The sequence below is a fragment of the Oncorhynchus mykiss genome, chromosome 10, assembly GCF_057628025.1.
Source record: "Oncorhynchus mykiss isolate SJ-2025 chromosome 10, ASM5762802v1, whole genome shotgun sequence".
Classification (NCBI taxonomy): domain Eukaryota; kingdom Metazoa; phylum Chordata; class Actinopteri; order Salmoniformes; family Salmonidae; genus Oncorhynchus; species Oncorhynchus mykiss.
This window is the reverse complement of record NC_143031.1, coordinates 62,021,190-62,036,860: the sequence shown is the minus strand read 5'-3', so window position 1 is coordinate 62,036,860 and position 15,671 is coordinate 62,021,190. Positions and strand designations below refer to the sequence as shown.

Genomic DNA, 15,671 nt, shown 5'->3' with positions numbered 1-15,671 from the left:
GCAGCAAAAGGTGGCGCTACAAAGTATTAACTTAAGGGGGCTGAATAATTTTGCACGCCCAATTTTTCAGTTTTTGATTTGTTAAAAAAGTTTGAAATATCCAATAAATGTCGTTCCACTTCATGATTGTGTCCCACTTGTTGTTGATTCTTCACAAAAAAATACAGTTTTATATCTTTATGTTTGAAGCCTGAAATGTGGCAAAAGCTCGCAAATTTCAAGGGGGCCGAATACTTTCGCAAGGCACTGTATATGAAATACAAATGGTAAAGAGAGAAATAGTCCTATAATAACTACAACCTAAAACGTCTTACTTGGGAATATTGAAGACTCATGTTCAAAGGAACCACCAGCTTTCATATGTTCTCATGTTCTGATTAAGGAACTGAAACGTTAGCTTTTTTGCTTGGCAAATATTGCACTTTTGCTTTCTTCTCCAACACTTTGTTTTTGCATTATTTAAACCAAATTGAGCATATTATATTAAGTTAAAATAAAAGTGTTCATTCAGTATTGCTGTAATTGTCATTATTACAAATATATATATATATATATATATATATATATATATATATAACAAATATATATATATATATATATATATATATATATATATATATATATATATATATATATATATATATATATATATATATATATATATATATATATATATATATATATATATATATATATATATATATAATAATAATATATATATAATAAATAAAATTGGCCGATTAATCTGTACCGGCTTTTTTTTGTATCAGTTTGGGCGTTGCAAAATCATAATCGGTCGACCTCTAATTTACAGTGTTTGGAAACGATTACAGCCTCGAGTCGTCTTGGGAATGACGCTATAAGCAGATCCTCTCAGGCTCTGTCAGGTTGGATGGGGAGTGTCGCTGCACAGCTATTTCCAGGTCTCTCCAGAGATGTTTGATCAGGTTCAAGTCCGGACTCTGGCTCGGCAACTCGGCATTCAGAGACTTGTCCCGAAGCCACTCCCGTGTTGTCTTGGCTCTGTGGTTAGGGTCGTTGTCCTGTTGGAGGGTGAACCTTTCGCCCAGTCTGAGGTCCGGAGTTCTCTGGGACAGGTTTTCATCAAGGATCTCTGTACTTTGCTCCATTCTTCTTTCTATCAATCCTGACTAGTCTCCCAGTCCCTGCCGCTGAAAAACATCTCCACAGCATGATGTTGCCACCACCATGCTTCACCATAGGGATGGTGCCAGGTTTCCTCTAGACATGGCGCTTGGCATTCAGGCCAAAGAGCTCAATCTTGGTTTCATCCGACTAGAGAATCTTGTTTTCCATGGTCTGAGTCCTTTAGGTGCCTTTTGGCAAACTCCAAGCAGGCTGTGATGTGCCTTTTACTGAGAAGTGGCTTCCGTCTGGCCACTCTACCATAACGGCCTGCTTGGTGGAGTGCTGCAGAGATGGTTGTCCTTCTGGAAGGTACTCCCATCTCCACAGAGGAACTCTGGAGTTCTGTCCGAGTGACCATCGGGTTCTTGGTCACCTCCCTGACCAAGGCCCTTCTCCCCTGATTGCTCAGTTTGGTCGGGTGGACAGCTCTCTTTTTTCATTTAAGAATGGTAGAGGCCACTGTGTTCTTTGGGACCTTCAATGCTGCAGAAATGTTTTGGTACCCTTCCCCAGATCTGTGCTTCGACACAATCCTGTCTCGGAGCTCTAAGGACAATTCCATCGACCTCATGGCTTGGTTTTTGATCTGACATGGACTGTCAACTGTGGGACCTTATATACTGTAGACAGGTGTGTGCCTTTACAAATCATGTCCAATCAATTGAATTTACCACAGGTGGACTCCAATCAAGTTGTACAATGGAATCAATGGAAACAGGATTCACATAAGCTCAATTTCGAGTCTCATGGCAAAGGGTCTGAATACTTACGTAAATAAGGTATTGTTTTTATACATTTGCAAAAAATTCCAAAAATCTGTTTTCATTATGGTGTATTGTGTGTAGATTGATGAGAAAAATTATAATGAATCCATTTTAGAATACGGCTGTAACGTAAGAAAATGTGGAAAAAGTCAAGGGGTCTGAATACTTTCCCAACGCACCGCGCACGTCTTATTTGCGTACAGTCAAAAGTTAGCATGGCCTTCACTTACCCCCTTCAACATCAGTGTGACTCAATGACACAGTAGTCTGTACAGGCCTGTGTATGTGTGTTAGGCATAAGGGTTGTGTTTTGTTGGTGTGTGTGTGTGTGTGTGTGTGTGTGTGTGTGTGTGTGTGTGTGTGTGTACCTGTAGCCAGATTGGGGACGCTCTGGACCCGCTTCATGTGGGAGAGGGTGAGTAGCAAGGCAGCGCTGCTGCGAGCGCATCCTCCACTGTCTGGGAAAGCACAGCCAGCAGCCACGGCAGCAGAAGCAGCACACACACACATGCACGCACACACACGCCAAAGCCCCCAGGAAAGAGGCATAGCACATGCATTACAATGGCTCCATTCTCATAAGCAATGGGGACAGGAGAAGGATGACAGCTCATATCAAGATGGATGGAGGGAGTCGAGTGTACTGACAAACATCATATTAACCTATAGTTGCCCCAGAAATGTAGACTCAGCAATATGATACCGTCATACCCAGTGGGGCAACTTTCTGCTATGTTGTGGTTGGTCTGTCAGCAGGAAGTTGCCCACTGCGATGTCATATCGTTGACTACCTTTAAAACCGGCACATTTGTCTGTTTGTGTCCACTCTCTTAGGTTGTCAATATCAAATCAAAGTTTGTCACGTGCGCCGAATACAAAAGGTAGACCTTACAGTGAAATGCTTACTTAGAGGCTCTAACCAATGGTGCGCAAAAAAAGGTGTGTGTGTGTGTGTGTGTGTGTGTGTGTGTGTGTGTGTAGGTAAGTAAAGAAATAAAACAGTAAAAAGACATTTGAAAAAAGAGTAGCAAGGCTATATACAGACACCTGTTAGTCAGGCTTATTGAGGTATTATGAACATGTAGGTATGGTTAAAGTGACTATGCAGATATGATGAACAGAGAGTAGCAGCAGCGTAAAAGAGGGGTTGGCGGGTGGTGAGACGCAATGCAGATAGCCCGGTTAGCCAATGTGCGGGAGCACTGGTTGGTCGGGCCAATTTAGGTAGTATGTACATGAATGTATAGTTAAAGTGACTATGCATATAAGATAAACAGAGAATAGCAGCAGCGTAAAAGAGGGGTTGGGGGGCACACAATGCAAATAGTCCGGGTAGGAGTCTTATGGATTGGGGGAAAAAAACTGTTGAGAAGCCTTTTTGTCCTAGACTTGGCATTCCGGTACCGCTTGCCATGCGGTAGTCTTTGTCTGACAATTTTTAGGGCCTTCCTCCAGACACCGCCTGGTGTAGAGGTCCTGGATGGCAGGCATCCCAGTGATGTACTGGGCCGTACGCACTACCCTCTGAAGTGCCTTGCGGTCGGAGGCCGAGCAATTGCCGTACCAGGCAGTGATGCAACCGGTCAGGATGCTCTCGATTTGCAGCTGTATCTCAGGACCCATGCCAAATCATTTTAGTTTCCTGAGGGGGAATAGGCTTTGTCGTGCCCTTTTCACGACTGTCTTGGTGTGTTTGGACCAATCTAGTTTGTTGTTGATGTGGACACCAAGGAATTTGAAGCTCTCAACCTGCTCCACTACAGCCCCGTCGATGAGAATGGGGACGTGCTTGGTGCTCCTTTTCCTGTAGTCCACAATCGTTAGTCTTGCTTACGTTGAGGGATAGGTTGTTATTCTGGTACCACCTGGCCAGGTCTCTGACCTCCTCCCTATAGGCTGTCTCGTCGTTGTCGGTGATCAGCACACTGTTGTGTCGTCAGCAAACTTAATGATGGTGTTGGAGTCGTGCCTGGCCATGCAGTCATGGGTGAACAGGGACTACAGGAGGGGACTGAGCACACACCCCTGGGGAGCTCCAGTGTTGAGGATCAGCGTGGCAGATGTGTTGCTACCTACCCTCACCGCCTGGGGGCGGCCTGTCAGGAAGTCCAGGATCCAGTTGCAGAGGGAGGTGTTTAGTCCCAGGATCCTTAGCTTGGTGATGAGCTTTGAGGGTACTATGGTGTTGAGCGCTAAGCTGTAGTCAATGAACAGCATTCTCACATAGGCGTTCCTTTTGTCCAGGTGGGAAAGGGCAGTGTGGAGTGCAATAGAGATTGCATCATCTGTGGATCTGTTTGGGCGGTATGCAAATTGGAGTGTGTCTAGGGTTTCTGGGATAATGGTGTTGATGTGAGCCATTACCAGCCTTTCAAAGTACTTCATGGCTACGATCGTGAGTGCTACAGTCTGTAGTCATTTAGGCAGGTTGCCTTTGTGTTCTTGGGCACAGGGACTATGGTGGTCTGCTTGAATCATGTCGGTATTACAGACTCAATCAGGGACATGTTGAAGATGTCAGTGAAGACACCTGCCAGTTGGTCAGCAAATGCCCGTCCTGGTAATCTGGCCCCGCAGCCTTGTGTATGTTGACCTGTTTAAAGGTCTTACTCACGTCGGCTACGGAGAGCGTGATCACACAGTCGTCCGGAACAGCTGAGGGTCTCATGCATGCCTCAGTGTTGCTTGCCTCGAAGCGAGCATAGAAGTGATTTAGCTCGTCTGGTAGGCTCGTATCACTGGGAAGCTCGCGGCTGTGCTTCCCTTTGTAGTCCATAATAGTTTGCAAGCCCTGCCACATCCGACAAGCGTCGGAGTCGATGTAGTATGATTCAATCTTAGCCATGTATTGACGCTTTGCCTGTTTGATGGTTCATCGCAGGGCATTGAGGGATTTCTTGTAAGCTTCCGTGTTAGAGTCCCTCACCTTGAAAGCGGCAGCTCTACCCTTTAGCTCAGTGCGAATGTTGCCTGTAATCCATGGCTTCTGGTTGGGGTATGTACGTACAGTCACTGTGGGGACGACGTCCTCAATGCACTTATTGATAAAGCCAGTGACTGATGTGGTGTATTCCTCAATGTCATCGGAAGAATCCTGGAACATGTTCCAGTCTGTGATAGCAAAGCAGTCCTGTAGTTTAGCATCTGCTTCATCTGACCATTTTTTATAGACCGAGTCACTGGTGCTTCCTGCTTTAATTTTTGCTTGTAAGCAGGAATCAGGAGGAGTTGTGGTCGGATTTACCAAATGGGGGGCGAAGGAGAGCTTTGTACGCGTCTCTGTGTGTGGAGTACAGGTGATCTAGAATGTTTTTTTGCCTATGATTGCACGTTGGCGAGTAATATTGACGGTAACGGCAGCTTTCCTAGTTGTCTTCTGCGGGTCCGGACGAGGCATCTGGCTCTTCGTCCTCTGCGTCGCTTCCTTTTACGAATAATTGGGATGTCTGCCCTGTGGGGTGTTTGGAGAATATAATATCGTGTGAGTCCTGCTTGTTGTTGTTGTTGTTGAAGAAATCTTCTTCTAATCCGAGGTGAGTGATCGCTGTCCTGATATCCAGAAGCTCTTTTCTTCCGTAAGATAAAGTTGCAGAAACATTATGTACAAAATAATTTACAAATATTGCAGATAAAAAACACATAGCACAATTGGTTAGGAGACCGTAAAACGGCGGCCATCTCCTCCGGCGCCATTTTTCACACCCGAATATACCGAATATAACCAAAACTATAAACAAGACTCTAGAACAATCATCGGCAAAAACCTATCTGAACCGATTTTATGTTTGTTTACATTCTGGTTGATTCAGGCATGCAGTAAACACACAGCAATTAAAACGTCCCCCTTCCTACTTCATATGAACTGTGACCTCAACGCAGATTAACGTTCATGCTTGCTTGGTCATCAACGTAGGAGTAATGAAACGCTGTTCATTTCTCCAAGAGGGCACAGAATCCCTCCGCATGCAAAACGTTTCAGCACACCCTGCCATTACGAAGGTAAGGGAATCAAAAATAAATCCCCACAACGGGGCAATGTTCCATACGCAAACACCGTGGAATGTTCCGTGACTCAATAACCCGTGATGTAAACATTTACCAAAGCTGAAGCAAAACTCTGATTGCAATGTCATGGAAACTTAATGAGAGCATATGCCTGGTGGACTTGATAAGAGCATTCTAGATTGTGCGGAGGATATTGGCACTTCGATAGATCTTGTGCTGTAAACAATTACCATAGCAGGAACAAATCAAGACTTTCATTGGCAGAGTAACAGAGGGCGTAGGAGTGTAATAACACTAAGTGAATGATTCGTCATCATAGCTACTGTAGTGAAATACTCTATACATTTTGGGATGCGGGCCAAGTTTAAGATGGAGCTTTGGAGGCCGATTTATGAATGAGAGGAATTACGTGGGTGTATCAGAAGACCATAAAGCAATGCAATATGTGTAATGCCTCTATGCCTCCACATTATAGAGCGGGGGAGGCCATCCCTCCTCCTATATAGCTTTTTTTTTGGGGGGGGGGGGGGGGGGGGGGGAGCAGCTGCTCCTGTGAGCAGCTGATTTGTTGGGTTTGTTACAGCAGGGTTGGAGTGAAACCCTGCAGGAGACTAGCTCTCCAGGAAGAAAGTGTACTCCCTTGCTAAATAATGTTGAATTGATCAAGACCGGAATCGCCCGTCCTTCACAGGATGTCCACACTTACAGCTCTAAAAGCCTTCAAACAGATAATTTGTTATTTTCTGAAACAAGAGGAGGTCCTGTTGCGAACTTACTTCAATCTGAATCGTCAAATCAAATGAGTTGGTTGAAATAAAAAAAAATATGAATTAAATGTTACATTTTGCTTAGCTATGCAACTCCGACAGCAAGCAATATTCAACAGCTGGCAAATGTTTAAAAAAAAAAAACATTGATATGAATGGTTAAAATGATTCAGATCAGACACAGCGGAATGCCTCGAGTTCAACATCCTAGTGTGTGTGTGTGTGTGTGTGTGTGTACATGTGTTGCGTAGTGTTTAAAGAGGCATATCACATACCTGTATTCATGTTGAAGAGGTCTCCTAACAGTTCTACCGTAGCTGGGTACACTTTCCTGGAATAAAGGAATCAGAGATAGAGGTTAGATTATTACCCACTGTAATGCCCTCAGAGAAACAGAAATCCTACTTCTCTTTCACATTACCTGGTGCAAGTCAGTTTGACATGCCATACAAACTGCCAATGTGTATTTGTGAAATGGACATTGTGAATAACAAATCAATTCCATCAGGAATAACTTGAGACTCTACTCAAAATCTAAAATCTTTAAGGGGGAGATTGTTATTACAAAAAGCAGTGCAGTTCTAAAAATAGACAATTTCCTCAAATAGTTCCAACATTCATTCCTTCCATTGGCGTTATGGCAGCAGTTTTAGTTCAGGCTCAATAGTGCTTGTAGTTTAAAATGAACATTAAATCTTGGTTCTTTGTGTTTGTCTTGACTTCAGAATCAGGTTGATTACTGCTTGGCTGGACACCAGTCCACGCAGTCATACCGTGGCTAGGGAAGCAGTATCTTTCTGCATTTTTTTATTATATATATTATTTTACTCTGTTTTCTCCCTAATTTCGTGGTATTCAATACAGTCGTCTCATCGCTGCAACTCCCGTACGGACTCGGAAGAGGCGAAGGTCGAGATCAGTGTGTCCTCCGAAACACGACCCAGCCAAGCCGCACTGCTTCTTGACACAATGCCCACTTAACCCGAAAGCCGGCCGCACCAATGTGTCGTGTTGGAGGAAACACCGTACACTGCACTGCGCCCGGCCCGCCACAGGAGTCGGTAGTGTGCGATGGGACAAGGACACCCCTGCCGACCAAGCCCTCTCCTAACCGGGACGACGCTGGGCCAATTGTGAGCCGCCTCATGAGTCTACCGGTCGCGGCCGGCTGCAACAGAGCCTGGACTCGAGCCCAGCATCTCTAGTGGCACAGCTAGCACTGTGATGCAGTGCCTTAGACCACTGCGCCACTCGGGAAGCCCTAGCAGTATCTCTATAGAGTAGCTCCTGCATTTGAGTATCAAAAGCAAGTAGTCGTGGAATGTGAAATGTTTTCATTTTCCTTCCGTTAATAAATAAATAAATAAAAATAAATAAATAAATAAAAATAAATAAATAAATATAAATAAATAAATAAATAAATATAAATAAATAAATAAATAAAAATAAATAAATAAATAAATAAATAAATAAATAAATAAAAATAAATAAATAAAAATAAATAAATAAATAAATAAATAAATAAATAAATAAATAAATAAATAAATATATATATATATATATATGAGGAAACCCCCTTGAGTTTTGCAGCTAATTTCCCAGGGGGACCTAACAAGAAACAAATATATCCAATTTATTGTTGTAACAAAATAAAAATTTAGGAATTCCACCGAACATGTGGATGATATGACTTGAACTTGAAGCACTGAAAATATTATACATGGATAACTGAATGTATTAATCTATAAAATATTGTATAATATTATAAGCTAAACATAGACCATCACACAAAAGACCAGACAAAAATATACTTCCTGCTTCACTGAGCACAAGGGCTCTGTCACAAGTTAGAGCCACGGATACATAACTAGTTATGACAGAGTGCCAAACAGAGGGACGGGCAGAAACAAACTGGTTCACTTTATGGAGTATTGAGCTGATCAAAATCAATTAGTGTATCTCAGACCCGACACGTCTTTATGCATCCTCCCTGCCACGCTGTCGACTGGAAACAAAGCTAACCTTACTTTAAATGATGAGGCCATTTTCAACTTACAACAATAGGGTAGGTATCTTCCACAGAATATCCCTGGCAGATGGAGCAAAATATCACCTTTGTATGACAAATATTCTCTTTGAGGAACATACAAACAAATAGGAGATACTCAATGTCCATGCTGTCATACTGGAATAACACCCTGATAAGGGACTGATAAGTGGTACAGGCCGACAGTACAGCTACTTAACTGTACTGTCTGTACCCGTACCAAACATACACTGTGACGGCCCCTCCCTGCTCTGTCTACTGGGTTTTGCTGTGCTTACTTCCTGCTGGAGATTGGTGGGCGGAGTAGGAGAGGTGAGCGGAGCTGGGAGGGTCATCAGTGCTGATGGGGCACACCTGTGAAAGATCAGCTGTGACATAAAGCCACTGTTTCCCCATTCAGCAAGACTATCCTCTCTCCACGCATACTTATGGTTGTTTCGTTGTGGTTTTGGCAGGTGACACCTAATTTACTGACCGCACAACCAGAGCTGGGACCACCAGGCTATACAATAGGTAAGCAGGGGCAGGAAATTTGAACTCCAGGAAGTTGGTGACAATAGCAGCAGTATAGATCAGGTCTGAGATGTATCCGATGGAGGTCTGGGGGCCCACCTGAGGATGATGACCCTGTCCTTGAGTCACATCCCAGTACATCTGCTGCGGACGGGAGGGGACAACCTGGTCCACTGAGGTTTGATGACTATCTTACCTGTGAGCCAGCTACAGTCTATGGCTTAAAGTTCCTATACCCAGCGGTGCCCACGCAGGGCTGGTTGAACCCATCCCGGTATGGTCGTGAGGAGTGTGCTTGCCTCTCAACGGGTGCAGTGGTAGTAGCAAGAGATTCCAGGTGAGATTGGCAGTCTTCGTCCCACAGTAGGGATTCTGCCAGGTTTGGGGAGACGGGTGTAAGCTGATGAGACACAGGGTTGCTGTAGAGACAGCTCCAGTCGGAGTAGAACTGCTGACCATCATCACACTGAATCCGAGTCTGGTCGGGACCATAAGGGAGGGGACTATTGGGCGAGGTAGGCACTTTGCATCTCCTCTTCCAAAAGTTGGGAATGTTTACTTTATTTATGGAATAAATTCATTTTTGTTATATACTCAGTGTGTGGTTTCCCATTGTTAGGTACAATCTTGAGCCAGGTTGTAACACCAAATGTAATTCCTTAATACTGTAAAGACATGACCTAGATGATAAATCGGCTCTGAAAATACCCTTGTCCAATACCCTTTCCCTGATGGAAAGTTCAGGCCTTACCCGACAAAGGCGACAGTCGGTGTGCGCGCACGTATGAGTGTGTGTGTACGTGTTTTTATGCGCGTGTGTTTGTGTGTATATGTACAGTGCCTTCAGAAAGTATTCACACACCCCATAATGTCAAAATGGAATTTAGAAATGACTGTAAAATTAAAAGCTGAAATGTCTTGAGTGAATAAGTATTCAACCCCTTTGTTATTGCAAGCCTAAATAAGTTCAGGAGTAAAAATGTGCTTAAATTGCATAATGAAGTTGCTTGGACTCATTCAGTGTTCAATAATAGTGGTTACCATTTTTGAATGACTACCCCATCTCTGTATTCGCATATACAGTTATCTGCAAGGTGCCTCAATCGAGTAGTGAATTTCAAAACACAGATTCATCCACTGACCAGCAAGGTTTTTCAAGAAGGGCACTAATTGGTAGATGTGAAGAAAATAAATGAAAAAAGAGAGAATATATTTTTGAGCACGATGAAGTTATTAATTAGACTTTGGCTGGTGCATCAATACACCCAGTCACTACAAATATACAGGCGTTCTTCCTAACTCAGTTGCCAGAGAGGAAGAAAACTGCTCAGGGATTCACCATGAGGAAAATGTTGATTTTAAAACAGAGTTTAATGGTTGTGATAGGAGAAAACTGAAGATGGATCCCCAACATTACCAACCTAAATGACAAACTGAAAACAAGGAAGCCTGTACAGAATAAAAATATTCCAAAAACATGCATCCTGTTTGCAACAAGGCACTTATTGAGTAATACTGCAGCAAAAATAGTGGAAAAAAAACGATTTGTCGTGAATACGTTTGGGGCAAATCCAACACATCACTGAGTACCACTCTCCATATTTTCAAGCATGGTGGTGGCTGCATCCCGTTATGCGTATGCTTGTTATCAGCAAGGGTTAGGGTTAGGGTTAGGGAGGTTTTTAAAGATAAAAATGAAAGTAATAAGCAGAGGCAAAATCCTAGAGGAATACCTGGTTCAGCCTGCTGTTGAACAGACACTGAGACAAATTCCCCTTTCAGCAGGACAATAACCTAAAACACAAGGCCAAATCTATACGGGAGTTGCTTACCAAAATGACATTTTGACTTAAAAATCGTCTAGAAAATCTGTCAAGACTTGAAAACGGTTGTCTAGCAATGATCAATAATCAACTTGACAATTTTTTTTAAATAACAAAAATGGGCTAATATTGTACAATCCAGGTGTGGAAAGCTCTTAGAGACTTACCCAAAAATAGCTACAGATTTAAATCACTGTCAAATGTGCTTCTACAAAGTATTGACTCAGGGGTGTGAAAACTTACATTCATTTTCAATAAATTGGAGAATATTTTTTTTTTGGTCATGGGTTATTGTGGGTGTGAAAAACCAGTGTGAAAAAAAATCTATTTTGAATTCAGGTTGTAACAAAATGTGGAATAAGTCAAGGGGTATGAATACTTTCTGAAGGCACAGTATGTGCATATGCGTTTCATTACTGAGGCTTTGGGCATGACAGATCCAGCTAGTGTCAGCTCACAGGGGCTGTGGCGGCGATCATACGTGTCAGATATGAAGATGGCTGCAACACACGGGCGTGAATCCTGCTAATGACACTTGCATGTGTTCAGAGATTAGCCTGGGCTTTTGTTGATAGGTATCATTCCAAGATGTGTTCAAGCGCATGTCCCCATGTTTGAAAGGTAGAATCTGTACAATGATCTGCTCTTCAATGGCCATTTCAAATGATGTGAACCTCGACTCATAATGATAGGCTTGTACATCAATTGATTCTAGAAGAATATAATTTGTAAATGCCTTATGACAAACACCTAATTCAGCTACTTAACTATTCACCCAGACCCACTATTAGTTTAAATGAGAACGTGTTAGTGCTGGGTTAGAACTAAAATGTGCAACCTGGAGGGTTAAACCGGAGTTGAAAAACACTGTCCTATGAAACACCATCACTCCATTGTTTATAGCCAACCATTTACAGTAAATGGTCCACAAAGAAGCTAAACAAAAGGCAATGCACAGTAATGTCTTAAATCACAAGCCTTGTAAACGTTTTGTTTACAAATGCACAAGTTAGCAGTCGTGACACAGATGATTAGGTTAGCCACAGAGAGATGTTACTAGGCAGAGGGCACAGAATTGGCACGAGGAAAGCCGCCACGGAACCATTTTAGTGCACTCAAAGTTCGCCGATCAAAATAGTGTTTTTTTCTCCCCAAGCTAAATTAGAGAAAAATCTTTATGTGCCAATAGAATATAGCCAAAATGGCAAACCTCAACCAGTCAGGCGAGAGCAAATGTTCAAGCTCAAATTATTTGAAAGATTTCCCATAGTATTGTAACCTAGGTCTGCATGCTGGTCCTTTTCATCAGTATGACAGTATTGTAACCTAGGTCTGCATGCTGGTCCTTTTCATCAGTATGACAGTATTGTAACCTAGGTCTGCATGCTGGTCCTTTTCATCAGTATGACAGTATTGTAACCTAGGTCTGCATGCTGGTCCTTTTCATCAGTATGACAGTATTGTAACCTAGGTCTGCATGCTGGTCCTTTTCATCAGTATGACAGTATTGTAACCTACTGTAGGTCTGCATGCTGGTCCATTTCATCAGTTTGACAGTATTATAACCTACCGTAGGTCTGCATGCTGGTCCTTTTCATCAGTATGACAGTATTGTAACCTACTGTAGGTCTGCGTGCAGGTCCTTTTCATCAGTATGACAGTATTGTAACCTACTGTAGGTCTGCGTGCAGGTCCTTTTCATCAGTATGACAGTATTGTAACCTAGGTCTGCATGCTGGTCCTTTTCATCAGTTTGACAGTATTCTAACCTAGGTCTGCTTGCTGGTCCAGTTCATCAGTTTGAAAGCTGAGAGGCTCATTAAAGGTTTCCCCCCAAATGCTGATAATTGCCCTCTTATTAGCATGCTTATAGGGGTACATTGTAAACAAACTCCTTTTGAAGTAAATGGTGATATTGCCTTGTGTGGTGACTCGAGTAATGGTTGGGGTCACATGCACACTCTTTACTGCATTGCCTCAGATGGCTGTCAACACAGATCCTCCCCACCATAGCGCTGCTTCTTGAATCTAGTCTGCTTGAATAGAATGTGAGCCATGTCATTGAGTAATGTCATTGAGGCTGTAAAACAGCAATTTTCTAGTAGATCACCATTTCAAACGGTTTACTTAAGCTAGGGCCACACAGACCAGTCCAGTTGAGTTGGATCATCTCAGGAGGTCTGTGTCCTACCATACAAGCAATGGTGGTTTAGTTCAGATACAGGAAGATACGTTTTCAGGGGATTGCCTTGAAAAGTGGTAGCCAACATTTAAACATTAGGGCAATTACATGATAATGGAATTACGCTTTGACTCCGATTTTTCACTTTTAAATGTGTGCCAAACAAAAAAACAAAGTTGAACAAAATCATGTAAAACTCTATGCACAAGGACTAATTTGAACAATTTCCACTGAACATTCACGCAAAAGCACATTTACGGGAAGAACTATGCAGATGCAAAGTTTGGAAACTTTGAAAAATATATGTAAAAATCTCCCTCAGTTCTTTGTGCGACCATGTTTTCCAAAAACTCATATCTGCTCTGAAATAAGACTCAAAGATGTCAGCAGAAAGAATGGTGTGTCAGCTATGACATGACACCTGGACTTTGAAAACATCGCTTTTGGTTATTGAACTACAGTAAGTGAAGAGGATTTACATCTGGTAACGGAATTACATCATGGGTCCCTGATTTGTACAGAAATTCATAATTATGAATTTTCCTTCTTTTGCATATTTGGGTATTATTCTACACATTGGCTAATGGTGTAATGAGCTCCACTCTCAAACAAGACCACATTTGGTTGTGCCTGCCCATACCATAACCCCACCTCCACCATGGTGAACATCAGCAAACCGCCATACTGCGGTTGTGAGGCCGGTTGGACGTACTGCCAAATTCTCTAAAACAACTTTAAAGGCGGCTTATGGTAGAGAATTGAACATTCAATTCTCTGGCAACAGCTCTGGTGGACATTCCTGTTGTCAGAATGCCAATTGCACGATCCCTCAACTTGAGACATCGGTGGCATTGTGTTGTGATAAAACTGCACATTTTAGAGTGGCACAAGGTGCACATGTATAATGGCCGTGCTGTTTAATCAGCTTCTTGATATGCCACACCTGTGGTGGATGGATTATTTTAGCAAAGGAGAAATGCTCACTAACAGGGATGTAAACACATTTGTGTACTTTTATTTCACCTCATGACAGGTTTATATTGGCATGTTGTGTGTATATTTTTGTTCAGTGTAGTTGGCAGAGGTCTTTACTTCAGCTTTAATGTGTTTCTAATCCCTTTGAAATACTTTTTCTGGCAGATGTTGTCAAAGACCCCTTTTCCGTCTGTTTGACTAGAAATCAAAACCTTTGCTCATTCCTCATTTTAGGATGGAAAATGGTTGAAAATTGTATATATATATATATATATATATATATATATATATATATATATATATATATATATATATATATATATATATATATATGCATTCATTTTTCAAATATTGACTCGTAGCTTTCATTTGACACCCACTTTGACATGCTCCTATGAACTTCACATATTGGTTCTCATGGGTCCTTTACATGGAAATGCCCATTACCCACAATTCTTTCCTGGCAGCCAGTACAGTACATGGCAAACCACTTAGCCTCTATGCAGCATTGAAAATAGGCAAAAGGTGGCTAAAAATACAGCAGGTGAAAATGGACCCGGGAGGTTGAGAACATATTACAGCAGGAAGATGATGACTATACCAACACCCTGTCTGACTGACAGGGGAAGTGTTGCATTCTGGTTACGGCAGGAGCCAGGAGGACATCTCAATATACCAAAGATGGTCTCCACATCTGCACTGGCATTAGAGCTGAACAAGTGAAAGCAACTTACAATAGCAGGCATCCTGCACATTGCCTTCACCTATCCTGTGTTTTCAGAACATCGCAGAAGATGAGGGGAGGAAGTCACTTTCGAAAAAGGTTCATGTCCAGACACCGTTTGTTTGCTGCTCCCACAAGTGATGTTTAACTAAAAGCTACTGAAACAGCGTCTCCTCTGACATGGTTGTCATCGGGTAACCAAACCCACATGACACACAGGGAGGAAGCCATTTTTAGACTTTTTGAGATATGTGGGAAAGAGCCATCACCGGGTGACGACTCCTCCACACATCATGTCTACAAGTTAGTGACACACCACACCACACTTGTCACACGGAGGGGACTGGAAATAGAACCATCTTTTACATCCATAGGAAGACGTGAAATGGCAGTAAATACTCTCACAGTTCAATATAAGCGTGTTAATATACAAAACCTCCAACTAACTTTCAGGTGTCTCAACTTACCCTAATTAACATATACAGTAGGATTAGGTTGTTCGTGGACAACACTTTAGACAGTTGACTACAAAACGTATATTTTCGACATCTGATACAAAGTTGCTCTGCTAAAACCACAGCAGCTCAGAAATCCCCAAATGCACCATCATGGATGGATTAAAACAAAGGGTACTCTCAATAATCATTTAATGGCTGAAAAAGAGAACCTATTGATTTTGGTCCTTTTAGAACGTTAACAGATAAACAAGCTCACAGACGGCC

General features: G+C 42.3%; 1 protein-coding gene across 48 annotated transcripts in view; it reads right to left on the bottom strand.

Annotated features, from left to right (window-relative positions):
• The window catches only part of sorbs2a (sorbin and SH3 domain containing 2a), a 133,602-nt gene that overhangs the window by 48,806 nt on the left and 69,125 nt on the right, over nt 1–15,671 (bottom strand). For 31 of the 48 annotated variants that reach the window (XM_090187371.1, XM_090187369.1, XM_090187372.1 and 28 more), the window contains one exon: nt 6,961–7,016. In XM_090187371.1, the coding sequence (XP_090043497.1) occupies nt 6,961–6,970 (10 nt within the window). In that variant the 5' untranslated portion in view covers nt 6,971–7,016. Of the gene's footprint in view, nt 1–2,281; nt 2,372–6,960; nt 7,017–15,671 lie in introns of all 48 variants that reach the window. The other 17 variants (XM_036933535.2, XM_090187360.1, XM_090187335.1 and 14 more) reach the window with 1 other exon arrangement.